Source organism: Lampetra planeri, unplaced genomic scaffold (assembly GCF_965212315.1).
Source record: "Lampetra planeri unplaced genomic scaffold, kcLamPlan1.2.h2 scaffold_1611, whole genome shotgun sequence".
NCBI classification, from domain to species: domain Eukaryota; kingdom Metazoa; phylum Chordata; class Hyperoartia; order Petromyzontiformes; family Petromyzontidae; genus Lampetra; species Lampetra planeri.
In genome coordinates, this window is record NW_027614342.1 from 1 (window position 1) to 27439 (window position 27439).

The following is a 27439-nucleotide window of genomic DNA, read 5'->3' on the forward strand; positions in this document are numbered from 1 at the left end:
CCATGATGGATGGAGACAAGGCAAGTCCTAGATACACTTGTACACATAAAAATACCGTATTCAAGATCCAGCACTGTTTTTTTCACTGGATCTTATAGTAAAGGTACACAAGTAAGATTTATGTCATTATGTGACAAGTCACATCAGCTAAGTTATAATAAACTATAAATAATAAGTATCAGTAAAGTAATAGTTTCAGAAAATTTGTGTTCCTGTGTCAAGGTCCGGTTCAACATCGCCACAAATCCAGAGACCAAAGCTGAAAGAGCAACCTTCATGGAGATTCTTCCCGCCTCCTTTGAAGAGTCAACAGAACAACGCCGACATGTGAGTCGTCACAGAACAAACACGTAACTTATTGTTTAAATGCACAGTCCAAGTATTTTGTGTGTGTGTTGCGGTCCAGGGCATTGTGATCGAATTCTCTGAGGATTCAGGGCTCATCAAATGCACTCAGAACCCTCAGTTGTACTTCCACATGTCAGAGGTGATTGAGAAGAAGAAACTGGAGCTGAATGAGAAGGTGGAGTTCAGTGTTGTCCCGGTGAGTCATCATCGCCTTAGTCCTCATCAATGGGACAAAACTGACTTGTGACTTTAGAGGAAAGCAGAAATGAGGTCAGCTATTGACAAGTCAGAGGGGCAAGAGTTGAACCAGAACTTCTGTCTCAGGTGAGTCAGAAACATCAGTTGTCTCCTTTAAAAATGGGCATCGATAAAAGGCTGCATTTCATCAGGGGGTGTTTGTAGATCAGGAGATACAGCAGGTCATCTACTTATGTGCTGCTGTTAAATCTCTGTTGACTCTTCTTCACGAGTCACTTTTGTTGGCCTCTTTGTAACTCCCCAGAGTTACAGTTATTTATAATCCAAAAGTGATACAACAGCAGCCATCTGATAGTAAAGTATTTCCCATTTTTCTTATTCTAGCATGAAATGGCTGCGGGTGGAAACCAGGCCATCAGGATCAAACGCTTCACAGAGAGCATTTTCCTCCCTGCCCGAAAACTTGGTGGTGTTGGTGTCAACAAAGGGAAGGAGAGAACAATAAACCTGTATTTACGCACTAGAAGACAAAAAAAGATTTCCACCTCTGGACAAATTACACCTTTAAAAAGCAAGAGTTGTACAAACGACATTGAATTTTAAAGAGAAATGTCTGTGAAGGTTTTAAAAGAGTGATTCGTTACTAGGCGACCTACATTGCCTTCCACTGAGAGAGAGATATTAATATTCAAGTAAAACAGATATAGCAAGGCTGGAACGTATGAACGTGCGCCCAAAATTTGAGTGCGACTTTTTTCTAGGTCGCACTGGTGCACCTGACACTGCCCAGGTGAACAAATAAATGTATCTCTTCAGCGCATCCTCTCTCTGTCTTCTCCTGTGACTGAACTCACGCTCCTTGTAGGATCACATTGTGGTCTAAACCAATAAGAGACAGAACTGGGGCTGGTCTTTGCCTCTGATTGGCTGCGGCCCTGTTCACGGTTGTGTGTTTAAGGGACCTGAGCGCCAGCAGCAGACTGAAACAGAAGGAAACCAAACACAACATAAAGAAGGAAAAAAAAAAACATTGGCATTTATTTCATTCAAGAAAAGTAAGCCTACGCTTACTAATAATAATGATGCCACGAGTGTTCATCTAGCCACGACACGGAGCCCTCAGTCAGTAGACACCAAGCCCCGGTCCCTCAGCAACAACAGCAGACTCAGAACCGGAGGTGATAACCAAGACGGTGGTAGAGCCCAGGCCTGACACTGAAAGTAAAACGCCCAAACTGTATTCATTCAGACAGGACTGGCTGAAGTACAATAAGGAACTGCAAAATCTGTCCTTTTTATCCAACTACTGTGAATGTAGGAGGTCGATGTAAATGGGTTTGCTTCCGTTTATTTATGGGGAATGTTGCTGCCAGGAGTGTTCTTTTTCTAACTTTGCCCAATTTGTTTTGCTAGATGACCATCAAGCTGACAAAAGCTGCCGATGGCACTGAGTAAGTATGACTGAAATGATTTTTTAGTTTGTCCTAGAAAGATGACACAGATCTTGATTAATTGAAGTTTGACTGTTTTGACTGCTGTCTGAGATACTGTGGCATAAATCAGATTCCCTTTTGTGTGATCTGAAGCCATTTCTAACATGTCTTTTAGGAAGGATAAACCGGAGGCTGATAAGCTGAAGGCTGTGGTAAAAACCTGAGAGCCCAGGGACAGTAAAACAGTTAGTAGCCAAAGGGATTACATTGCCCCTCGGCATAGATATGGCTGCAAGAGTAGGAGCAGGAGCAAGAGTAGGAGCAGAAGTAAAAGCGGAGTCCACCCAGAGACAGGTTTGGACGAATGGTCAAAAAGCCACGAAGCACTAGTATTGACCGTGACCGTAAAAGCAGGCGCAGACGCAGTAGAAGCCCTGAATGGTCACAGAAACGTACCAGGAGCCGTAGCCGTAGCAGGAGCCCCAGTAGAAGCAGAAGTCGCAGCAGGAGCAAAGACAGGGTCAGCAAAAAAAGAAGCAAAATAGGGAGTCTGAAATAATCCACAAGAGAAGGAGGGAGTCGAGCCCTCCTCCAAGGTGTGTCATGGATGATGAGCTGGCTAGGAAGAAGCGAGAGCTGGAGGAGCCTGAATGAGATGATTGCCTACAAAAAGTCACTGGTGGACCCCAGAGGACTGGACCCTGGACAGAGGACGTGCATTGACTATGATCACGCAGGATTGCCGTCCCGCTTGCTGAGTACAAACCAGTCCGCTCCATCCTCAAGAAACGTCCGGAGGGCTCTGAGCTTCCCCATTCTTCTCGACTCTATATGATCCTTTTTATGACAGGCCATACAGGCGGTATAGTGACCCCTATGGTGATGGATATGGGGATCCCTATGCCAGGCCTTCATATGAGGATCCCTATGGTGAACATTCCTATCTTGACCGCCGTTATGACAATGTTTGGTTTGGGAAACCAGTCTTTGAAGACCGTTCATCTACCAGCCGTGGCTACACGGATCGGTACGATGTTTATGATGAACCCTATGATGATCGATATTATGACCCAGAATATGTGAGCCAAACTCATGACCGATTCATATAGTCCTGTCAAATCAAGCCCATCTCTGGAATCTCATGGTCCATCACCTTCTCAGCCCAGTCAGCTGCCTGGGGAATCTATCCAAGCACACTTGACTCATGCTTCTGCAACCCCATCTTCCCACATACCTTCAGACCTCCATCACCCACGGAACCCCCTCCTAGAAGCCCCTCTCCCAGACCGAAACACACAACACAACGTGAGACAACTCCAGCTGTGAAACCACCCCTCGATCGCTTTCTTGACATGCTCAATAAAAAAGTTGATGCTGAAAAAAAATCACAGCCAACATATGTTAATGATGACCTTCCTCCCACATGAGCGGGCACTTCAAGATGGCAAGGGCTTTTCTCGGATCGTGGGGCTGGCTCAAGAGCCACCCAGCAGCGTCTTAAAAGTTGAAAATAAACAAGTTAAACTGCCAGTAGAGGGATTAAGTGGGGATGATGACCGTAAGACAGAACCCTACAACAAGATCCAGAGTTTGCTTCGTACAATTGGCCTAAAGTTGAGCACAGGAGATATGTCCAAACTGGCCAGCAGAGCCCAGGAGAAAGTCTTCACCCAAAAATCCTCATCTGCAGATAGGAGACTCTCTTGGCGCACATGGAAAATCTTCAAAAAAGTGATAGTGGTTCTGGTTGCATACGTTCCTCCTCCCCTGCCAATTCTCCAACCTGCAGCCAATTAGAAGACAAAAGGTTGCCTTCTGAGTATGAGGCATTCCTTGATCAACAGGAGTTGGAGATATTAAAAAAGGCACAGGAGCTGCAGAGTCAAACCAAGGTGATTGGTAGCCATTCATCAGACACAACTTCTCCTAAACCTCCCCCTGGGGCTCCACCAGCACATTACCAACACCCTTCTCCACCGGTCAACTGGCCCCTTGGAGCCCAAACCCAGATTCCTCCATCACATAGCCCCACCAATGTAGGCACTGAAGCTTCTCTTGTACTTTGCCAATCATCCCAGAGATTTGGAGTCCCTCCTGGACCTCCCCCTGGACCACCTCCACGACATGCTAGACCACCTCCTGGGCCTCCACCTCGGGGACCTTCTCGACAACCTTTCATTCCGTTGTCCAGTGATGTCAGCTTTGAGTTGCATTGGCCAGCCTCATGCTACACCTACTAGCTCCTCCAGTCCTCCACCACCTTTAAGCACTGCCATGGTCACACACCATCATCAACACTGTCATCTTCAACTTCTTCTGAAGTTGACCAGTCAACCATATCTACAACTGTGGCCAGATGCCTTAAAGGTTATAGAGACTGTGAAATCCCTGGCTGCACAACCAGCCTCCAAACATGTCAAATCAGTCCAGTTCAGCTTACCCTCACAGTCCCCATCAGCTTCCCACTGCTCACACCTCACCAGAGCCTGATGAAGACGTCCAAACCAAGGAGAAGGTATTATCAACTACTAAAGATGACATTTTTCCATGAGAATCTGTATCTGTCAGGAAACAATGTAAAGCAACAATCTAACTTCAAAATGTCTCTCTGTTCATAATGCAGCCAGATTTGTATAACCAGAGGATTTTGGAGAGAGAGAGCAGCAATTAAAAGAGATTCAAGTGCGCAGGAGGCACGGTGAAAAAGACAAGGATGGCACAGGGATCCCCCCAGGTAATTAACCCACATATTTATTATTTTGCTAATTGAACCTACCTAGCAGCTATTGTACTGTATTACAGGCTTTTGTGACTTTGCGCTGACTAAAGTTACGCTCTTGGTGGAGTGATTCTTTTTGTCAATAGCAGCACATTAAATTACAGATAGGAACATAAGTTAACTGTTTTATTTAGTGTATGAATCGAGTTCTTAATCTCACACTGCCAGGGTGAAGTGATGTGAAGCACACACACACACACACACACACACACACACACACAGACCAGACTCAGACACTCAGACCCAGCTAGTTCCTTATTCACTTTATATAGATGGTTCAGTGTCACAGGTCAAATTTATCAAGAAAGTATATTTATTTCCACCTAGTGATGTAAATGAAAGATTACAGCATGACATGTCTTCAAATCGCTTTGCTAGTTGTCTAAATTTGTTTAGTGGCCATTGATTGTAATCTTCTGGTAGCACCAGCCGGTGGTGGATCATCCACAGGGGAGCTTTAGCAACAAACCCTCCTGGTGGGTACTGCAACACTTTGAGAATGTGCCACTAATCTACCTTTTTGGGTTTAGAACCCAAAAAATGCATTTCCGCGCGACAAAGGTTGTTCCATTGGCTACATGTTAGAGAGTCCTAGCGGTTCGCTCCAGCAATCAAGAAAGAAGCCAACTGCAACACCATCTTCACAAAGTAACATGTTTTTCCTTCTCATATTGTCACTTTTCTTGTATTGAGTTTAGAAGGAACCCATTCTATTTCAAAGAGGAATTAATCATGGACTGGATGCAGAGAGGCCTGGGTATTGTCGAAAAATTGAGAATTTTAGTTACCACTTAATGCCATACTTGAATGAATTTATGATATTTCTTAAAAGGAGCTGGGTTGTCATGTGTAATGCTCCGTCTTGTTATGTGAGGACTTTGCTGATATTAAGTCTAAATAACCATGATGAGTAATGTTCATAGTTTTTATTTGTTTTTAATGTTGGATACCCAGCCTTGATAGTAAGTCACAAATATCATAACATTCGCAATCTGAAACATATGCACTCAGTGGTCCCAAAAGTCGCTACACTCTTCCCATTGACTTACTGGCCTGTTGTATGTAGTTTGTCCAGACTACAGCTTCTTTTTGTGGAATATTAAACTAATTGCAGCCTTATACTATAGGCTGTCCAACATTGCACACAGCAAAAATAAAAAAAAAATAAAAAGAGTTTGCATAAAAATTATGCAAACTCAGTATTTTTTTTTAAGTTTTAATAACTTAAACATCATTTTAATAAATGATGCTTCCATTTCAGGGCATGGCCAAAGAATTCCTGCTTGTAGGAGTGGAGAAACCATAGATCTCTGTGTATGTTGTCTCATGTACTAATGAGGTGCTTGAGTGACCACTGAGTGTGTATGCAAGGCAGTTGGCTCAAAGTACCATGCTTAGATTGGATCTGATCTGGTGTTTGTATGGACAGTAGAACACAGATATGAAAGCTGCTACTCTTAAAAACTAGAGCACTTAAGGAACCATGTTGTACGAGGATGGTTGCGCTGTTAACACACCCACTAATGGCGGCTAATATCGTGTACTAATGCTAGCAATATGTACGCCGTACACCAGTTTTACGCTCCTCTGTTCCAGCTATGGTCCATCAGGGTTTTCTCGGCTTTATCAGGACAGGACGCTGTCTAGTAGCAATAATCTTGATGTAACCGCCCAAATTAGTGTCCTTAACTAGATGCAGGCTTACATATGCAGGCTTACATAAGCTAAAGTAAATACTTTGTTTTAATTGGAAGAACATTTTTTTTCTACATAATGTTTAGGTTATTGTACTTTATTTGTAATTTGTGTATATTTAGTTGCATATGGCAGTTATGTTCATCTCTGATTTTAGACCTTCGTGTTTATGTTTATTAAGTGAAGTAGGCCATGTTAATGAAGGCCTTTGTTGTATGTGTTACAAAGAACATTCTACATTAGGACCTTAAATCTCAGAAGTGATGCTGTAAAACAACTTGCCTTCAGTTTCATACAGAGTTCTTTTGTTCAGTTGATCGTTAGACTGAAATTCTTCAGCTGCCACGTTTTTTCAGCAGACATTTGTGTACAGAGCCATTATAAAGGATGTTTCATTTCCATTGTGTGTGTGGTAAGTCATTGAGCCGGTTACTAGCAAACCTGTTCAGGGTAAGTAAATTTGGCTCAGTTCTGTTTGTGTCACCATTTGTGTAGCATAGGAGTGTTCTCCAGCAATACCTTCATAGCAGCTATTGTTACTTGGTTACACGAGTAGGCCTTCCTGCTACATTTATAGTTGTATTCCACACATCCAAAACCTGAACTGGATTCGTAACCAAATGTGTTGTAGCAGTTAACTTCTACTGCCAACATTGGTAATTGCAAATTGCTAATACCAGATATTGTGTAGATATAGTAAATGGAGAGATAACAGAATTATTAGTTCTGACTGGCAAACAATATTACAATACAATACCCAGGATGTTTTCCATCAGGCTGGATGACGTATAAGAACTATGCTGTACTGTGGCAGTTGGAATCACTCATATACAATTCAGAATACTAGCATGTGAAGCAGAGGTGGATGCTAATGGGAACGTTTGTTTAGCTGTTAAGATGTATTTGAAGTGATGGTTTTAAATGACAAATGTGCATTTCAGGCCGTAAAGTAGGTGACCACTTCATCTCTTACCAGTTTAATTTTTAAACAGGTATTATTACAATATTACATTTAATGTGATACTGGAGTATAGTATAGTGATTTACTTCTATGAAGTATTAAATATTATATGGGGTGTCAGATGGCAGTGAGCTGGTAGCTAAAGTAATAATTTGTCCCCAGCTGAAGGAGTTAGTTAACCACTCACAAGCTGGGTTAAGACAAATGTCCACAGTGAGGTAACGGAGTAATTTTTGTCAGGGAACATGGAAATCCGGAGGTCGTAAGTGGAACACTCCTGTGGGTGGTTGAGCAAAGATGTATCCAAGAAATAATCAGGATATCAGACCATCAGGGATGAAACACCTGTTCAGTGGTGATACTATTACCAATAAATTAACAACTTGAAATACTCCATTGAAATGTCTCGCTTTGGCAAATTTACTACAGACTTAAAACTGACACTAAACGAAAAACTAACCGACTAAAACAAGACTTTGTCATGAGCCCAGACCTCCAGCCCAGAGAATGGCTCCTGAAGACCACCATATTGATAATGTACCTAGAATCTCACAACTAAAGGTTATGTAAGTTATGTAATCAAAAATAATAATAATAATGCCAGGTTAATGTCATGTTCCAAATTTAATGGCTCGGACCGATAACAACATTGTATGAATTAGAGAGCAGATGAATCTGCGGAATGTGTCCGTTGACCGATCTTTGTGAAGCCAGCCACAGGATCTGTGTTCCAGCTTTAGTTATGTACATATTCACAAGAATTAAAGATGGAGGCTAAGTTGCTTACAAATGAGTCCTTTTGATATTCGTAGGTATCCCAGTTGGCTGTGAACCCAAGAATGTTTGGATTTGTGGTCATTCTCTGGTACACTGGGCGGAGTCTCGTGCCAGTTCTCCAGAGGGTAGGTATTCAGCTAGGCATGGACCGCAGCAAAGTGGCCATCTGGTGGAAGGGGATCCAGGGGATGACATGGCCCCAGCTACTTCCCCAGCTCAACCAACTCAAGGCCATCTGGCCTAACCCGGACGTCCTCATCATGCACCTGGGTGGCAATGACCTGAGCACTGACAGCCCCACTGACCTCTTGGCATCTGTCAAAAAAGACTTGACCTCTATGAGGAGCATCTTCCCACACTGTGCCCTCATATGGTCCAGCATTCTACCGCGGCGAGTGTGGCGCCACTCTGTTGACAGCCACGAAGTGGATTTGGTTCGAACCACTGTTAATCGTAGAATCCACAACATATCTCCGAATTAGGTGGCAGCTCGCTGACCCATGACAACATCCGGTGTGGCACCAACATGGGCCTGTACCAGGTAGATGGTATCCATCTGTCTCCTAAAGGAATCGACCTTTTCAATCTGAACCTACAGGATTTTCTGGAAAAGTGGGAGATGGAGGTCAACAAGCCCTCTGAGGGAAGTTAAAGATTTTTTGCTGTTTGTTTGGCGTTTCTTCAGTCTGCTGGTAGCTAGCCATTCATAGTGATTCAAATAACCTCCAGGCTGCTTAATGTTTCATCAGCAGAAGTCATGTTTTGTAGTTTTAAATTCGTATGTAGAAGCTCAGCTGGTTGAAAACTTTTGTGTGCTTTGGAAATCAATTAAACAACAGAATATCAGAACCTCGTATGATGATGTGAATGATTTTGGTGGTAAATATGTTTGTTTTTCCATGTTGCAGGTATTATGACTAAATGATTTTAAATGTTTTAATCATAAATGCCTACATTGCAATGACGGTTTCTTTTACTAATGGTCACAATAGGGACAGAGAAACCATGATTTTCATTTAATTAACACTCCAACAGTCTTATCTAGCAATTTGTCATCGCATGCCATTGTTTTATGAGAAAGTTTATCCTAGATAAACTACAATTCGAATTTCTTTAATCATTTAATCATTGCATGGCTAGCTGATATGTACTGAACTTTGTTTGAAATCACTGATTGAAATATTTTAGTACAAACATGTTACCGATAGTTATGTTTTAGTATTATACATGATTAAATGACTAGGTGCTGATGGACATAGTCCCTTAATCTACCCTGCTACTAGGAAACATAATCATAATGTTTTTATTTACAGTGTATGATATGTTACCAAGCAAATATACACAACTTCACATGGAAAATCTGTATGGGACAATGCACAAGTACCAGTCAAGTGATCAAAAACTATGTCAATAAGAATGGAGCTCTGCCTTTGGACAGTTCATCATCCACGCTCCAGCCCTGTGTCCTGATCCCCCAACTGCTCCCAGGTAGGTTCTGTGTGTTCCAGTTATGATGGGGCTAATATTTGGCACCTTCACCTATCAGTGTCCACAACAAGCACTGCTTAATTCCACATTCCATCTAAATATATTATTTGTCAAGAGCTGTGTGATACCTGAGTATTTAGTTTGTGGCCAAAAGAAGATATTTTACAATAGTCATGTTATTTGACATTTCATTGACCAAACAATTGATATCATCAGTATTCCCGATGACCAGTCTGTTGGATGTGACTTCCAAAGCTGCACTGTGTCTAATGTCCAGCAGGGGGAAATAACTAACCATTCCAGTTTTCTTGATTCATAACTGAGCTGCTTTGTTAATAAAGATTGTACAACAAAACACTTGTTTTCTATTTTGTATTGGCTTTCTTTAAGTATAGATCCCTTCATATTGACAGTTTATATAGTATTTAAAAATGATTGGTTATCGACTGCACAAGATGTTTTTGTAAATATAAAAACAAACATGGGAAGGAATCCATGCATATCTCAAAATGAAGTAATTCACACTTCACAGCTTCAGAATAAACAATGTGAATTCAGTTGAATGGAAGATTTAGTCACATCAGAAATCAAATGTTTTCTACGTTTCCAACAGTTTGCTCCTTTTAATGGTTCAGTTAAGATGTCACGAAAATTAACTCTTGTTGAAGACAATGTTCCTGATCTGGCATGTACGCTTGTAGTCTGCTATGGCTATACTATACAAATGAATAATATAGAACAAGTCTAAATATTTATCCTCAAATGGTGAATGCTGTAATCAGTGGGCTCAATGCCAAGGCTGCTGTCATTCCAAATCTTCTCGGTTAGCGTACCTGTGGTTTTCTCAATGCCCCACAAATTTATCAAGCAATCCACCAGTGTCGTTCCGGCTCTTTGAGGAACGTAAGTGAATACACACGTGATTCTTTGTCAGCTCCTACTGTTTGCATGTTTCAGCGCTTAGAGTAGCTGTTTTCATATGCCCATGATACATGATTTAGCATTGTTACCGAACCTTTCGGACCAAATGCAACAGTCAACTCAAATCGCTGTAGACTTGAGTCTAGTCTATGCTGGAAGGCTCAACTCTTCCTTTGAGCCGAGACACACCTCGTCCAATCAGGTGATTCGAGCAACATCTGAAGCACTCAACTGCTTCAAACCGTAGCAGCTCAGTGACCAAAGTGCTTTACACGTCACAGTCATAGACGTACAAGATTGCCTCATTACGTTCCAATCGACAGCGTCAGTCGATCGATACGCTTGCTTCCGGACTGACCGCGCAGGTGTCGGAGCTTCGGCTGTCAAGGTACCATCTCTACCTGCAGGGGGCAGCAGCTGATTACGCGCCGTTGTTTGTGTCGAAGAAGAAGAGTATGTTTGCAGACGCTGTATCGTTTTTTGTGGTCAGTTAGCATCAGCTAACAGGAGGAGTTCGTCGCGAAGTTGTAGACAAAACCGACAGGAACTGCCCAAAGACATGTACCGTGGTCGCCCCCGCAAAGGGGAGGATATCCACCCCCGTACGACGACCGAGGCCCGCTGCTACCGAGGCCTTACTCTGTACGGGACCAACGAGACGACAGGAAACGGCCTAGACCACCGTACCAGCCCGGCTACCACGGACACCCTGACTACCGGCGCTCCCCGCCGCGCAGGAGATACCCTTCCCCTGGCTCAGGAGGACACAGAGGTGGGGGAGTACTGGACCGGAGACCCGGCAGGAGAGGTGAGTAATGACCGGTTAAACACCCCCTCCTTTCTCTCTCTCATACACACACACACACACACACACACACACACACACACACACAGTGTTGGCCCTTCTCAACTGCTGCTTCTGGGGATAGTTCCAACTTGGAACTGACGTTGAGGCTTTGTTACACAAGTTCTCCACCAAACTGATGGCAGTGCCTGGGCTTTCCTCCAGTTTGTACTGATGCTGCACACCTATCCATCACGCTGACACACCACCTCTGTATTTTTGTTGCAGAGATCTCTGTCACCTCGTGCTACAGGTTCCTTTGACCACAACCTGCTCATCACGGTTGGTAACGAGCACACACCTAGCTCCGCTCACCAAGATACCATGACAGGTAATCATATAAACATCATCCACGTACTTAACACTTTGTGGAAAATTGGAAAGTGGAGTTTGTGAAAGTGCTCTGAGTTTGATAAGTTTGTGTCTAAGTAGCAGAAGTGTATCACTTTGTCATCATCCTCACCAACTATCCTCTGTAGAAACCACACACTTCATCCTGACTATGGTCAGAGGCGCAGCCACAGTCGTGAGCACAGTCCAGACCGGAGCCGGGCCAAGAGTCGCGGGCCGCAGCAAGAGTCGCGGCCGCAGCAAGAGTCGGGGCCGCAGCAAGAGCCGGGTTCGCAGCTGGAGCCGCAGTCCAGACCGGAGCCGGGCCAAGAGCTGGGGGCGCAGCCGGAGCCAGAGTCGTAGTCCAGGCCAGAACCGGGGGCGCAGCCCAGAGCCGCAGTCCAGGCCGTGGCCGGGCCAAGAGCCGGGGTCGCAGCAAGAGCCGGGGTCGCAGCAAGAGCCACACCACAGCAAGTCAAGGTCTCGGTCCAGGTCCAGGGGGCGGAGCCGTGCTTGCAGTAAGAGCCGGAGGAGCATTCACAGGTGTGAGCAGCAGCTCGAGCTCTAGCAGCTGCAGCACAGGCGGCACTGCTAAATCCAACAAAGACTTCAACGAGCTGCAAAACGCTCGACGCAGGAAGAGCTGGAGGACTTGATGAGTCTTCCAACGAAGTCCATCCTGAAGAAGCGCAATGACTTTGAGACTCACCATCACTCAGGGTAAGCTGTGTCATCGATATGGTTACTCATCATAAGACACTGACGGCGTACTGCGGTATGGGTTATTGATCTGTTGTCACTCTTGTGTTTCAGAGCACCAGCTCTCCCTGCGGTGTAGAGAACTCCAACATTTCTCGAATGGCCGACCAGCTGTTACAGGCTGTGAAAGGGATGGAGACTCACGTGGTGGCGTCCATGCTGTCAGAGCTGCGTTCTGACCCAGAGATGGCGCAACGTGCCGACCTGAATGCAGAGATAAAAGAGATCCTGAACATGCTGGACCCAGCAGCCGCCAGAGGACCAAATCCTCCAGAAAAAATGGTGGATGACATAGACGATGAGGAGAAATTCTTGTACGGCGACTCAGAGGAGCCCAAACTGCCACCGATGTCCGAACCAGTCCGACACCATGCACTGGATCAGTTTGGAGATCTGACAGAGGAGGCACTGTACGCATCTTACCCACAACAGACATATGGTCCTCCTTCTGTGACCTTGTCCCACCTTCATGCCCCTCCCACCACCAGTGAGGATGACAGCAGGTATGGCAGCCGTCCCTCCATCACCCCTGACCACAATATCACAGTCCAGGTTTCAAACCCCACCATTCCACCGGGGACAGAGCCTCTGGAGGAGGGTGAGCGCCAGGCGCTGGAGGAGTACGAGAAGATCCAAGACCTGCTGAAGACTATCGGCCTTGACCTGGGTGTCACGGAGATAACCAAAATGGCTGCCAGGACCAAGGAGCGGCTTCATGGAAATAAGCCACCTCCCAAGACGCCCACGCGCAGACGGTACTCGTCTGTCACCTCGGATGGCAGACACGGGCGGCGGCGGCGAAGCCACAGCAGCAGCAGCAGCAGCAGCAGCTGCAGCAGGAGCAGGAGCAGGAGTGGCAGTCAGAGCCGAGGCAGCAAGGGCAGCGACAACGCTTGTAAGAAACCCACTCCAACCAGAGACACGAAGACAGAGCTCAATCCATCGGTGCCTCTGGGTCACATGGAGTCAACCTCAGCACCCTCCGTTCCCTCACACAGCACGGTGCCAATCCCCACCTATCCCGCACCAATCCACAACATGATGCACAATTACCCACAGCCACCAGGCTACAGCCAGTATGGGAACTACCTGCCCTACATGCACCAGCAATGGCCACCCATGTACCCACCTCCCAGCATGGCACCGCCCCCACATACCAACATGGAAGACTACTCCTCTCTACCTTACAATGTGCCTTACAAGCAACAGCCAGGGGTCAAAGGTCAGTGTGTGTCAGAATTTGGCATCAGGGGACAGTTTTGTGCATTTAGATCCTCTGTGTTTTGTCTTCAGGTTGTGGGCGAAGCTCCTCTCTGGACGGTGAGATGGCAAACGCCATTGTCAGCAGCTATGAGAAGAGAGTGTTGGAGGAGCAGAACAACGAGAGCCAAAAACAAAAGGTTTGTTGACGAACCAGTGAAAGAAACACAGGAATGCTTCATGAAGCATTAAAGCTTTCCATCCAGTCAGTTCACTCATGGGCCGAAACCTCCGCAGCCACCATGTCACATGCAAAACACGAAAGCCATTTCTTGAATCAGTCAACATGGTACTGCTGGATAATTCGACACAGGACGCATCACTACATCTTAACTTAACTAACTTGAGGGTCTGACAGATGTGTGTTGTGGTGTTAAGGTTCTGGAAGAGCGCGAGAGCTTGAAGCAGGATCGTGAGCTAAGGATGAAGAAGAAGGAATATCTGATGAAGGAACTTGAGAGACTGCGCAAGCAACAAGGTTTGTGGTGTCTGTGTATGAGTCATTGACAGTTTGTACTGACAGATAATACTCTGCCGCCATCATGGATTCTGAACTGAGTTGGATTAATGTCTGTCTTGGATTTTCCTGGTTAGCAGGATGTTTCATTTGGCAACTTGCTGTTTGCACTTAGGAAAATTACTTGATCACATGGTTAGTGTTGTGTTTCCGTCGTCGCCAGGCGAACTGCTGAGGAAGAAGCGGCGGGAGAAGGATGGCCACAAAGACCCTCTGCTGCAGGAGATCAGCCGCCTGCAGGAGGAGGTCATGGCTCAGATCTCCAGACTTCGCAAGGAGCACGAGGCGGCAGAGAAGAAACGGAACGAGATAGACAAGGTAGCGCTGATCCTGGGCCTGAACCCATCCGACCGGCCTCGCAAACCCAGCAAACCGACGGACTACAAGATACTCGAGCTGGAGCCACCACAGCAGAAACAGGAGCTGGAGAGGATTCCTGAAACCAGCAGCTCCACACATAAGGTCTCTGCACACACTCGGTACTACACAGCTTTCCTGTGCACCGTGACACACCGACTTGATGCAGCAGCCATCTTAATTAAACAGACGGTGCGTTCTTAAGGTGCATCAGTTATCAGTTACTGTGTGGTAATGATAAGGAGACAAGAGCATCCGTCTGCTCTCAAGACATCAGAGGTGTGTGTGTGTGTGTGTGTGTGTGTGTGTGTGTGTGTGTGTGTGTGTGTGTGTGTGTGTGTGTGTGTGTGTGTGTGTGTCTCAAGAGTCTCTCAATAAATTATAATATCATCAAAAGGTAGCTTTTTTTTGTGGAACACATATATATATGTATATATATCTTTGTATATAGATTCATCACACACACAGATGGATATATTACAAGTGTTTATTTCTTTTCATTAGGAGAAGATACTGAATTTGGGGTTTTCATTAACTGTAAGTTATAATCAACAAAAATAAAAAGAAATAAATACTTGAAATCTGTACATGGTTTCAGGTTTCACTTTTTGAGTTGATTTACTTTTTGATGATATTTTTATTTATTGAGATGCACCTGTACATTGGTGTTTTTGCTGCTTTTGTATAATCCAGAAATACCAAGACTATAGACTAAGGATCCATCATTGGCAGGTTCTTTAAATCTTTTATTCTCAAGGACATGTCAGATGATTGTACAGAATCTGAAAGAATGAAAAAAATCAGGTCGGCAGATTTGTAACAAGGACTATGCTGTTGCCCCTGTCAAGTTTTTGTTTGTCGCAGCTTCCGTGCACGTGCTTTCTGTTACACTGCTTCTGTGCCCTGCCCCCCACACCGAGCACATCAGAAGTTGGGGACGTTTGCTGCCTGCATAGTCATACCAGCATAGCCATGGGGTCTGCTGCTTCCGTATTGCTTGTTGTCATCGTATATTATCCACAGTGCTTAGCATAGCAGATCACAACGATGCTGCCGCGCATCCTCTGGCTACTGAGCTCCTGATTCAAGGCTTTATATCACATGCCTGGAACCCGACATTACACCCCTGCACCAAACCATGACACGCAAACCCAATGGGACAGATGGTTTTCATAATCAGTTCCATTCCTTGTGAGTGTGCTGCAGATAATTTGAACATGATACACGTTTAATATCAGGTTTGTATTTCCTGTAGAAAAAGACAAAAGTCACAAACACTTTAGAGAAAGACAAAAGACCAAAAATCTGTGTTCCTCGTTTCATCTCAGGGTTTTCTCTTCCTGCTTGCTGATGTGGGCCCCAGTTTACCAATTTGTTTCACTTGCTGTCACTGCGTTGTTACTTATGTAGTGACAGCGAGTCTGTGTGGTAGGCTTGTGAAAATATTCCAATTCAAACCTCAAAAGCACATTTTTCAAAACCCCATGAGAACAATCAAACTATGGAGAATATAACGGTCATCTTTCAAGACTTTGGCATTGATTCTTCATCGCTGCTCAGCGCTCAAATATTTTGATCCTCCTGCACATCAACACATCAGGGCATTGATTCCAGGCAAGTCACATGGCTGAAAGTCACCACAGTTGTGACGGCTCCTCTGAGTTTGTCATATTGTATGAGCAGAACCGTCATGTATACTGGACAAACTACTTCCTACTTAACAGCAGATGGTCCAGATGGACATAATAATGTGTGTTGATGAATGTGTCGAAACACACTCACTTTAAATACGACATCAAGAGCATAAACAGGAAGTCTGTTAGAGGTTGCGCTGTAAAATTATACAGCGTTGATTGTTGTGTCTCACCAGTGGCAAGAATCTCAAGGTAAGAGACTTTTTATTTGAAAGGTTCTTCAGTGTGTTTGTGGCCCCTGACTGTTCCACCTGGCTGTTGACAGTCCTCCATCTTTGTTTGTTCACAGTCCGCTCCAGGTCCACCACCGTCAGTCGCCCCCTCAGACAATCCAGTCGCTGCACCTGTGACTCCTCTCCGTGAGCCATTTGAATACTACGACGCCGGAAACCACTGGTGCCAAAACTGTAACATCACGTCTGGTTCCATGTTTGATTTTTTCACTCACTTGCAAAGCAAAAGTCACCGGAAGGTTTGTTCCCTCTCTATTCACTTGTTTCATCATGATTTCACTGCAGGAAACAGCCTCCTAGTCAGGATGGTCCTCGGGTTTCTGTTTGATGGCGCCACGTCTCCTCTAAACTCCCCCTCCACACTGCTTCTGCACATTCCACCTCTACTCTAACTAACATAAGTAATATAAATAATTTCCGAATCAGAATTAACAAACTGACTTCCACCTCGCTGAATTTCAGCACATTGGCTGAAAGCCACAATAACAACACATATTTAAGCAATTTAGCCCGTGGAGAGAAGGCGGAGCTCTGAGAGGAAACGTGAAGTTTAGGTGAAATATCCTTCTGATCGGCAGCTAATTTGTTATTGAACGTCATTCAGAGAAAAGATGTGTCATTTAGAAATGAAACTTATTTCCATGGCTCACACTGCTAACCACTAACTGGTTCACAGGTCAGTTTAGCTAGTTAGCATTCTAGCTAGCAGGAAGTGTTACTGATGTTTGTTAGCTCTGATATTTGCAATCCATTTGTGTTTTCTTCCCTCGTACATTCAGTAAAATGCTCTGCTGTGTATCAGTCTCGGCACTAACTATCATTCTGGTGCTGCACAGACACTGGACCCGTACAACCGTCCCTGGGCTTCCGCCCCCAACAAACTTACCAAGAATGTAGCATTGGAAGACAAGCTAACCAAACCTGCCAAAGGTACTTGTTTTGCACATTCAGCCTTTGTCCATCTATGTGTTTGCATGATAGTGCTCTTCTGAGCCGCTGAAATTTGTTTCACTCAGGTGGGATCTCCGCCGCCGTTTGAGTGTCTCTTAATGAAAACTGTGCTAATGAAGACTCAAATGTGCCCACAGAAGAACTTTCTGTCCATCCGTTGGCTTTGTTTCATTTGCTTTTCTGTTCGAAGCTGTGAGTGGAATTTCCAGCTTTAACCTCTGGAGAAGTGCCTGCGCTGTTCATGTCCGACACCGACTTCCTGTCACTGAGCAGTTGCGACACTTTTCCATCGTTACTGCTGCGAAGCTACACTTCACCATGTATTCAGCTCAATGTGTGAAACCTTTCCTGTCCCAATAGGTACAGGATGCACAGAAGTCCACCAGGTAAACATAATTGACATGTTTTAGCGCCACCTGTGGATTGAAAGTCTGCCGTGTGTTTTGCTGCAGGTTCAGAGTTCCTGCTGCCGGTCAGAGGATTCTTCTGCCTGCTGTGTAAAGAGTTTTATGGAGATGCTATCTGTGCTGAAGAGCATGTCACCACACATTCCCACAATGAGAAGTACAAGGTATTTTACACATTAAAACATGCTGCAGATTGAATCCTTTGCATGTTTCTCCTTCTAAGATTGATGTGACGTCTGAGTTTCTTCTTGTGAGACCGCATGGAAACTGAGTTTCACTGAACGTATGAAGAAGGCTAAAGACAGTGTAGTTTGTTTTGGTTTTAGCAGTCATTTAAAGTTTTGCATGACAGCGGCTGATGAACCAGATGAGGGGTGTGACTTTAAAGCAGATCAGCGCACCTATATGGACAAAAAGAATTACAAGTTTCTCTCTTACTCTTGTGTAATTGCGGGAGGCTTCTCCTGAGTCGACCAGAACGCATCGCTTTGCTCATGAGTAGTTTACATATTAATGTTTGCGTCCAGTGGGTGAAAAGAGCTCTGTCATCGGTGGCATCTGAAGAAAAAACACTACTGTCTACACTACACTACACACTACACAAACACTACTGTCTACTGAAACTGTTTCGTGGATTGAATTAAGCTCCTTAGCAACAATCCAATATCAATTTCAGTATGTGTCATTAATAATGGCAATTTCCACATACAGTGGAAGTAGGTTCCCATATTTTAAACAAAGTTCAGAGATTTTGTGTAGACACTGCAGGAATGTCTCTTTTGACGCACTCGTACTTGTTACAAAAAGGTTTTACTTGTATAAATGTTAATGAATTTTAGGGCACAAGCAACAAAGGTTTAAGCTCTCAAATGTTCTTTTATTTCAAGATGAGAAATGAAGATTTTAGCAAAAGTTGACACTTCAGTTAAACCTTGGCAACCCTCAGGTTTTAGGAGGTTGCTGTGAGAAAATGCTTCTGTATAAGCATGTTCCCAACTCCATCAATGTCAAATTCCTCTCAACTTTGCAGAAACAAATTTATGAGAACCCACTGTACGAACAGAGGAGGAACCTAGACCGTCAGGCTGGACTGTCCTCAGAGACGAGTGGAAAGAAACGCAAACATGAAGATGACGAGAAAGGAGCAAAGGAAAAAGAAGAGAAAAACAAACACAAGAGGGAGAAAAGGGAGAAAAGGAACGAAGATGAGGGGGATGAAGATGAGGATAAAACAAAGCTGAGCAAGAAAGAGGATTTTAGATGTGTTCACATCCCAAAAGAGGGACAGTCCTTATTCCAGTAAGATGGAGGAGGATGAGAAGTACAAACATAAGAAGGAAGATAAATATCGTTCCAGCAGAGAGGAAGACGAGAGGCCAAAATTCAGCAGGAAAGACGAGGGCGACAGATACAAATACAGCAAAGAAGAAGAATCTCGAAACCGCTATCGCAGGAGGCAAGATGATCGATATGACAACAAGACACGATACAGCTCGAGAGATGACAAGGAAATACATAAATCTCACAAATATTCTGATTCCAGATCTAAACAGGATGGTGAGCAAGAGGAAGGTAAATCAAAGGCTGAGAGAGGAGCAGTTAAAAAACCGAGTCAGGAAACCAGAGGTCAGCAGGCAATCTGAACCACCAAAGCCCTACGACCCACCCAAAGTCTTTTGTGGACCCAGTCCAGCCATGAGGGCAAAGCTCCGCAAGCAGAGCCAAGAAGCTGGAAAACCAACACCAGCAAACTCAACAGCTTCATTTGGAAAGTTCACCTGGAAGAAACGTGAGAATCAGCTGGTGAAGGAGGCTGAGAAAGTAGCTGCTGAGTTCATTAAGGAGGATGAAGCGGCGTCCAAGGAGAAGCAGGTGTCAACAGAAGATTCTTTTTCAAAGTCTGTGGCATTTGCCAAAGAGATCGCTGAAAAGCTGTCAGCCAACACGGCTATGCCTCCACCATGGCAGCCTAGTTGTGATACCCAGGGGAGGATACGCCCCAACCTCCCTGCACCTGCTGCCGTCATGAGGAGAACAACCACGATAGGCAAACCTGCTCCCCTAAATACCTTTCTGTCAATGAGACCCCAGAACTCGGGAGGACCACTGCCCCCTCCAAAACATGGCACTGTGTTTCCAGCTCAAGAGCTGCAAAGTAAACCTGAAGCTGCACCACCGGTGACTATGTCGGTGTCACCACGAACTACATCTGCACCGCAGGTGACGACGTCGACACCACCGTTGTCTGCGCCGTCTGTGTCTACATGTATGCCTGTACCACAGGTTACAGTGCCTGCTCCCACGGTGTCTAGACCACCAGAGGCTAAATGTGTGACAGCCAAAGCTGCTCCATCTGAAGCTGATGTGCCAGCTCCTGTCCCAGAAAGCGAGCAGGCTCAGACTGTGTTTGTCAAGCCTCCTCCTTTCCTGAAAATGACTGATGGATCTCAGAGGTCTGAGAAATTGAAGAGTAACCTGGCTGCAGCTAAAGCCAAGGACTTGTTTGACATCTACTACAACAGCGGTAGCCAGTCAAAACCCTCCTCCCTCCACAAACCACTGACTGCAGACAACAAAGTTGATGGGAATAGGACAAATAGAAGTCCGTTTCTTCCCCTACAAACTCCAAAACCTCAGCCCCAGCCTCCAACTGAGGTTCCTAAGTCTTCACAGCCAAACTCAAACAACTCACCACTCAGTCCAAAAGAACCACCAAGACCTGATATTCAGATTGCATCCGTCTGGTCCCTGCAGACAGCCGTATCTCCACCAGCTGAGACGGCTGCTTCTCAGCCACAACCAAATCTGACACCAGCAGCACAGACAGAAGCTCAAAGTCAGGCCCAAACTGCACCACAGCCCATGCCTGCACTTTTAGAACCAGCTCTGCAACCAGACCTGGACACCCAGCTTCAGATCCCCCTAGAGGTCCCCCCGGAAGTAATTCTGGCAAATGAATCAGTATCCATGCCAAGTCCTAAAACTAGGGGCAAAAAGATAACTGCTCCTGTCCGACAAACCCGATCCCAAACTAGATACCAGACTCGACAGCAACAGCTTCAGGTGAGCCAGCTGGAAACCGACCCTAACTCATCCTCAGGAGACCCCCGACTCTTTAGGTTCAGACCCACAGTCCATGGAGCCATCAGATCAAAGCTTAAACCCCCATCCAGAGGATGGGAGCCCCACTGAAGACACATCCAAAACATTGGAAATAACCCCCTGAAACTTTGGGTCTGCCCTCTGATATGACCTCCTTGGACTTCGACTATGATTTTAACTTTGAGTAGGAGTTGACTGGACTGGACGAGGGGGAGGATTAGGATGAGTCCTCACAAGTGCATGAAGCAGCACGGTGGATCTGAGACAACATGAGTCTGTTAGAAACTACCCCTGCTCTGGTTGAGCCTTGGTTTCAGTCTTCAGCAAGACTTCCCAACAAAGATAGAGATGTGTTTCATCTCGCTCCAGGAGAAAAACAGATGGGAACACGATTCTTTTACTGATGTCAAGATTCCCTTCTAGGACCAAAAAAGAAGAGACACCGGTTAGAGTGGGTTTGATTAAATTGACCATAGATCTGTAACCAAAATGGATTCTTTTGAGACTATAATGTTTTAGAGTCTCTTCTGGGCCAATTCATTCAAAACTCTGAAACCCGACAATTCATGTGATTCTGTAAGTATCCTTTTTATGGAGAAATTGTCACCGCTGGTTGGTTGTCGTTAACCTACATTCTGTTCTAGTGTCAACTTGCATTACATCGTTGTGTTTTCGATTGCGTAATGATATCTTTGCATATTTCAGAGTAAAAATGCTCGAACAGATCAGTTAGCAAAGGAACACTGACAAATCCCCTTGGTGAGTTTTGAGTCTCCATATCAACCAACTGCTCATCCTTTGAAATGTGTCGTTTTCAAGTAGTTGTAATTAAACGTAGCAGAGAACGGCCTCAGTGTTGGATTTATTTAGGAAATATTTTGAGAATTCTTCAGAAAATTAAATAGCTTGAGTATACAATCTTTTTTCCCCCATGTTTTATAAATGTCTTCAGTCTGAACTTGGACACAGACAGATGTTGCCTGTGAAGCCAGAGAATCTTGCTGCCCCCTGGTGGCAAAGTACAAGTCATAATCATGAAACATGGGACATGATGTTGGGATAGTAGAGTAGAGTAAGGGAGAGCTGTCTGTGGGTGGTCTGAACAGCTCCCCTTCCTGTCCGGGCATAAAACTTTTAACAAACCCCACTCAAGAACGGGAGGATGTAAATTTTGGGACACATCAGTCGTGTACCCTTGAGTCATCGGGTGTTTCAGCCTTTTAACACTAGACACCCTCTTTAAAGGCAGCTACAGGGTGATCAAGCCTGAGGCTGTGTCCCAAGCCCAGTCATGAAACCTTCCTGGTTGTTTCAATGGTGAGCACTGGGTTCTCGAGTCGGGGGGTTAGAAGGTCACGTTGGTCACAAGGGTCCTTCTGCTTGATCCATATCCACTGGTTGCTTTGTTTGGCTGCATCAGTGACCAGACAGATGAATGTTACTGCCAATTTGGGTTCTTTTTTATGTATTTGACAGTAGGTGACGCCATGATTGAACGTTGCTTGAAGCATACACATTTCCAGACGAAGATTGTGAGGCGAAAGTAACGCTAATTTTAGTGAACTGCTTCACGTTACTGATCACATGCCATGGATGTAGAAGAGACATCATTACAACAGCTACATGTCCTTATTACTGCTGTGCAAACTCATTTTCAAATAATGGCCCCTTTGCACATTCACATCTCCTGGGCTTTAGTGTCCAAAACTGTCGGTATTGTCAACCAGTCACAGCTCATATGCGTGTGGTCTGTGGTACAACTCAGAGTGTTGCCATTCATTGGTGAAGAAGAATATTTCACGCTGGTCCTTACTGATGTTTCATCCTATGAGTTACACATTAATGAGGTGAGTACCAACATCATCACTAACAGACTTTTATTTTGAAAATATCTTAGTGACAGCATATATGATGTATTAAGGTATTATATTTCTCTTACAGTATGGAAAACTCATTTTAGGGTTAATGTTCTGTTTCTCTTGAGCATTAATGGCCCAATTTCTCATTTTAACTTGTTTGTTTTTTCCTTCTCAGCTCAGCTATTCCCCTGGATGGAGGGAGGGCAAACAAAGAGTTGTTAAATGTAGAAATGAAGTTTCTGTGGAGGCCTGATGGGTCCAATGTAACTCATTTTTGGCCATAAGAATTAAGACAATATCAGCATGGTGAGGATGGCAGTTGAACCTGGGAGGAATGAGTGTTGGCAGATAAAAGTTGAAATGTTCCTCTGACCGCCAAGTCAATATCTCTGTTCTCTGAACTCTTCGACAACCTCGGAACTTAATAAATGATGAATAAGCCATAAAGCCTCAAATAAACCACTTTGGAAGACAGGAAGTTACATGTCTGATTCTGTTATCCTGTTGCTACGGTAGATAAATATTAGGCAGTGGAATGGACACATGAAAATCATACTATGCACTACTATACCATTTCCTAAATAATCATTGGTTTTATATCATTAACACTTAATCTTGAAGAAAATGTAGGTGAACTATAAAACCCAGATTCAACCTGCAGGTTTCTGAATATCTGGAGTCTAAATTCATTTGTAAAATACTCATTCGTAAAATAATTTGACATAGCGCGTAAGAATGTGATTGAACATGAGTTTGTTTCCACTCCCAGATACCAAACCCAATGGAGGGTTGTTGTTTTTTTTACTGGAATGAGCTTCCTGTCAGTCATCACTGAGGGAATGTTTGTCAGATGTAGAATCATTATCTACCCCCAGATGGCGCCAGTGTGTTCATCCAGCAGCTCTGAAGGAACAAGTGAGGACAACCGCCACAAATGACACATTTATTCATTTACTTTTATTTCTTTGCTACGCGTCATTGACTCACCCGGATAATTAGTTTAAACTCGGGTTTAAATAACTTGAGGGTAACGCACACCATCCACCAGGAAAAATTGGGCTTTAGGACCATGAGAAAAACAGCTTCGTGTGCACAAGACACGCACGCCTCCGTATTTGGCACCGGCACCGCACATACCCGCACACACTTCCATGTAAACTTCTGGCAGCGGATGTCCTCCTCCTCCTCCTCAGAGCAGGACGACCGTCGTTCCAGCAGACGCTCCCTCACCCTCCATTCTTTCGCTCCTTCTGCTCCCTCACAGCTCCGGAGCTTGCCCGGGACCACGTCGCTCTGCAGGCGGTACAGAGCCCACGGAGGGCGGCTAGAGGACGGCGCAGCAGCCGGTGTGGAGGAGGCTGGATGGATGGAGGGTGTCATGTCTCACCTTGGGAGGTGAGGTTGTACGCGCGCGCCTTTTGTCGTGTAGACCAAACATATGCACCGCATCACCGGGATGACGTCACAGCCGGTTAGTGTCGGTACTCAGGTTTGCAGAGGAGCGCACGCGAGAAATTGACACACAAAATTGTGTGTGTGTGTGTGACCGACCTACGCCCCGCCCCCGCTGGCCGTTCATTGGATGTTTATTAACGTTGGACGAGTGGTGGCTCGTTCCAAACACGGGTGGACCCGAGGAGTTGTCTTCGGCGGACGTGAAAGGAAGCAGCGACCTGTTAACTCGACTAGCTCCATGAGGAGGAGGAGAAGGAGTCCAAGTGTGTTTCTCCTCCTCCTCCTCCAATCAAAGGCTAACTGGCTGAGGTCAGTTGAGGCTGCGAGCAGTGCTAATGCTAATAGGAAAGACAAAAACACCATTGGTATGATCATGAAAAATAGCATTAAAACATAACAATTAGCATGAAAGAAGCACATCCTAGTTCGAGACTTGAAATGTTCATTCATCATCTCCCACGTGTTCCGGTCAGAGGTTTCTGTGGATTCCAACTGTCAAACGCGTGCACGCTGTTGAAGAGCGACATGAATGACAGACACCCATTCAAACCCACAATCACACCTACAGGCAATTTAGAGTAGCCCGTCAGCCTCGGCATGTTTGTGAGGTGGGAGTACCCGGAGAGAAGCCATGCAGACACGAGGAGAGTATGCAAACTCCGCAGAGAAAGATCTGAGCCGAGGAAGCGAACCAGGGACCTTCCTGCTATGTGGCTCTGCGATGAGCTGACAGCTGGGATCGGCTCCTGTCCAGGGTGTACCCTGCCATTCACCAGTTGGGATCAGCTCCAGCACAACGGTGACTCGTAACCGGGGAAGTGGGAGATGATGAATGAACATATGGGATTGATTTTGCTCTTAGGTCTCCGGAGAGTTAAGCCTGCAACACCTGACCTCTGACCTCTCCGTGAGGGTGGTGCAACCTGAAGAGTGCTAAGGAGGAATGGAGGCGGGGCCAGGAGAGGAGTCTGACACCTCCAGCCAGAAGAAATCGTCACCCCGCGTGGAGGCGGACAGAAGGACCTCATCAGAACATACACCTTGGGGGCGGAGCCTCAGGCGGCGCTGTCCCTCTACCTGGCTCCTCAGTACCAGAGTCACCTTGTGGTGAGAACAACGCCTCAGCAGGACGCCGCTGGTGGAGGTGGGGCTCCTCAGCCCCTCAACCCCAGTTCACTCCTCCCCCAACAAGCGGCAGCGCCCCACTTCCGGCACGCCCCTGACTTCCTCCAGTACTCTGAGAACTTGCTGCAGGTGTGGGGGGAGGGTGGGGTCAGTGACTGCTGTGAGACCACCTTCATCGAGGGCGTCAGCCAGGACACCTCCTCCACAGCTGTGGCGTCCTGTGCTGACGAGCAGCTGCTGTTTGCTGATGGCAACCTTCTGGATTTTTCTGGAGAGGACCCAAAAATCCACACGCTGTCGCAGGACGTGGATGATGACGAGTTTCAGGAGCTCGAGGTAATGTTTCACTTATTGAGCAGAATAAATTGCATGAAAGAAAACATGAAGGATACAGTGAGGATCTGAGATGTAAGATATAAATGTGAACAACTGTGTCTCCATGGTAACAAACACTTAAAGCATGTTCAGATGTTTCCGGATGACACACTGCCATTCTGCATACAGCTGTGGGTAGAGCACCGATCGATCCTTGTCTTAGGGTCGCCATGGTAACAGGACCACTAGTGATGCGTATGTATGTACTGTATGTGTGTGTGTGTGTGTGTGGGGGGGGGGGGTCAGGTGTGATGGCGTTCTGACTCACAGGGAGTGGAGTCTTGACACTATCCATCAGATGAGAAAGTGTCAGACGTTGAACAGCAGAGAACGACCACACACACACACACTGACCATGATCTACCTGCGTTGCATCAGAGCGAGTACTCCAGCGAGTCAGAGAGCGAGGATGCCTTCCTGCTGATGCCTCCCAGAGATCACCTGGGCCTCAGTGTTTTCTCCATGCTCTGCTGCTTCTGGCCCCTGGGCATCGCCGCCTTCTACCTGTCACATGAGGTGAGGACCCCCCCACTCACTGTCCTGACCAGCTGACCTGGCTCCACACTCCTGATCTGACCAGACCAGGTCGAGGTAAAACAGGCACAGAAACCTGAGGCAGATCCATGGCTACACGTGGATGGTCTTCTGCCTCGACCAGTTGGGGTGAAAGCAACAGAGACGAGTTGTAAATGTCCATGTAGAACAGCATGTCAGAATGTCAGAGTAATAGAATGAAGATGTCAATCAAGCATACGAAGTTGGAGCTCAGAGGAAGTTGTAGGGAAATAAGAGGGAGCAGAGTAAGCATGTTTCTGACTCTTTGTCCACGCTGGTTGTGGCGTAACATTAAGTGTTTGAGTGTGTGTTGAGTGGGCTCGTTCCTGGTATGTGCATGTGGTTTCCATGGCAACAGTTCCACACCTACAGTTCCAATAGAAACATTTCTGGTTGCGTGTGGCAACGCCTCCCACGCTGAAATCTGTTACTGAAACATGAAAGCTGCATCAAACACAAGAGGTACGTAAGTGGTCTGGAGGGAGCAATGCACATTGAACACACACCTCAGGTAGCACACGTCAGACTGGAAGAATCCGAGTCTGCCGATGACATGCCAGAGGAATGGAGCAGGAGCAACAGGTGGGACTGCTCCTACTACTGCTGCTACGGGAGTCATTATTCCCTCTGCTGGGGCTGTCAGGATTGTTCTCTACACCAGTTGTCCCTGGGATGCATCTCGATCATCAGTTCATTAGCAGATTTGTATCGTTCCTCAGATCTGCCCTCAGCGACAAGCCAGCAGGACTCTTTTCATGCTGATCACGTCGACAAACTGGATTAAAGAGCAGAGTGACTGATGCTCTTCCTCTTCCTCTGCTCTTTAATCTTGTTTTCATCTCTTCTCTTGAGCCTGCTGACCTCACAGCTGCAGGCTGCTCCCTCCATCACGCTGCTCCCTCCACTACATCACCCTCTCCATCTCGGCGCTCCCTCCATCACTCCAACTACACTGCAGATTGTTTGGTGGAAAGTAGTAAATATTACATCGCAGTGTGTGTCCTTCTTTACAGTCA

The 27439-nt window shown here is 45.6% G+C and overlaps 2 protein-coding genes across 2 annotated transcripts; both read left to right on the plus strand.

Annotated features, from left to right (window-relative positions):
• The first annotated feature begins 8334 nt into the window (after positions 1 to 8334).
• LOC144739626 (zinc finger protein 318-like) lies at positions 8335 to 24241 on the plus strand. The gene is given in 18 exon segments (XM_078622553.1): positions 8335 to 8564; positions 11185 to 11408; positions 11698 to 11775; positions 11924 to 12136; positions 12180 to 12242; positions 12245 to 12266; positions 12590 to 13288; positions 13532 to 13765; positions 13840 to 13933; positions 14172 to 14271; positions 14474 to 14772; positions 16627 to 16833; positions 17431 to 17524; positions 17998 to 18116; positions 18983 to 19251; positions 19641 to 20130; positions 20236 to 20476; positions 24213 to 24241. Coding segments are annotated over 18 exon segments (3705 nt in total).
• A 128-nt stretch (positions 24242 to 24369) lies between these two features.
• Positions 24370 to 26384, plus strand: LOC144739627 (synapse differentiation-inducing gene protein 1-like; the record flags this gene model as incomplete). The annotated part of the gene is made up of 3 exons (XM_078622554.1): positions 24370 to 24384; positions 25386 to 25829; positions 26247 to 26384. Coding segments are annotated over exons 1-3 (597 nt in total), but the record flags the coding sequence as incomplete, so codon positions are not given.
• Positions 26385 to 27439: the final 1055 nt, after the last annotated feature.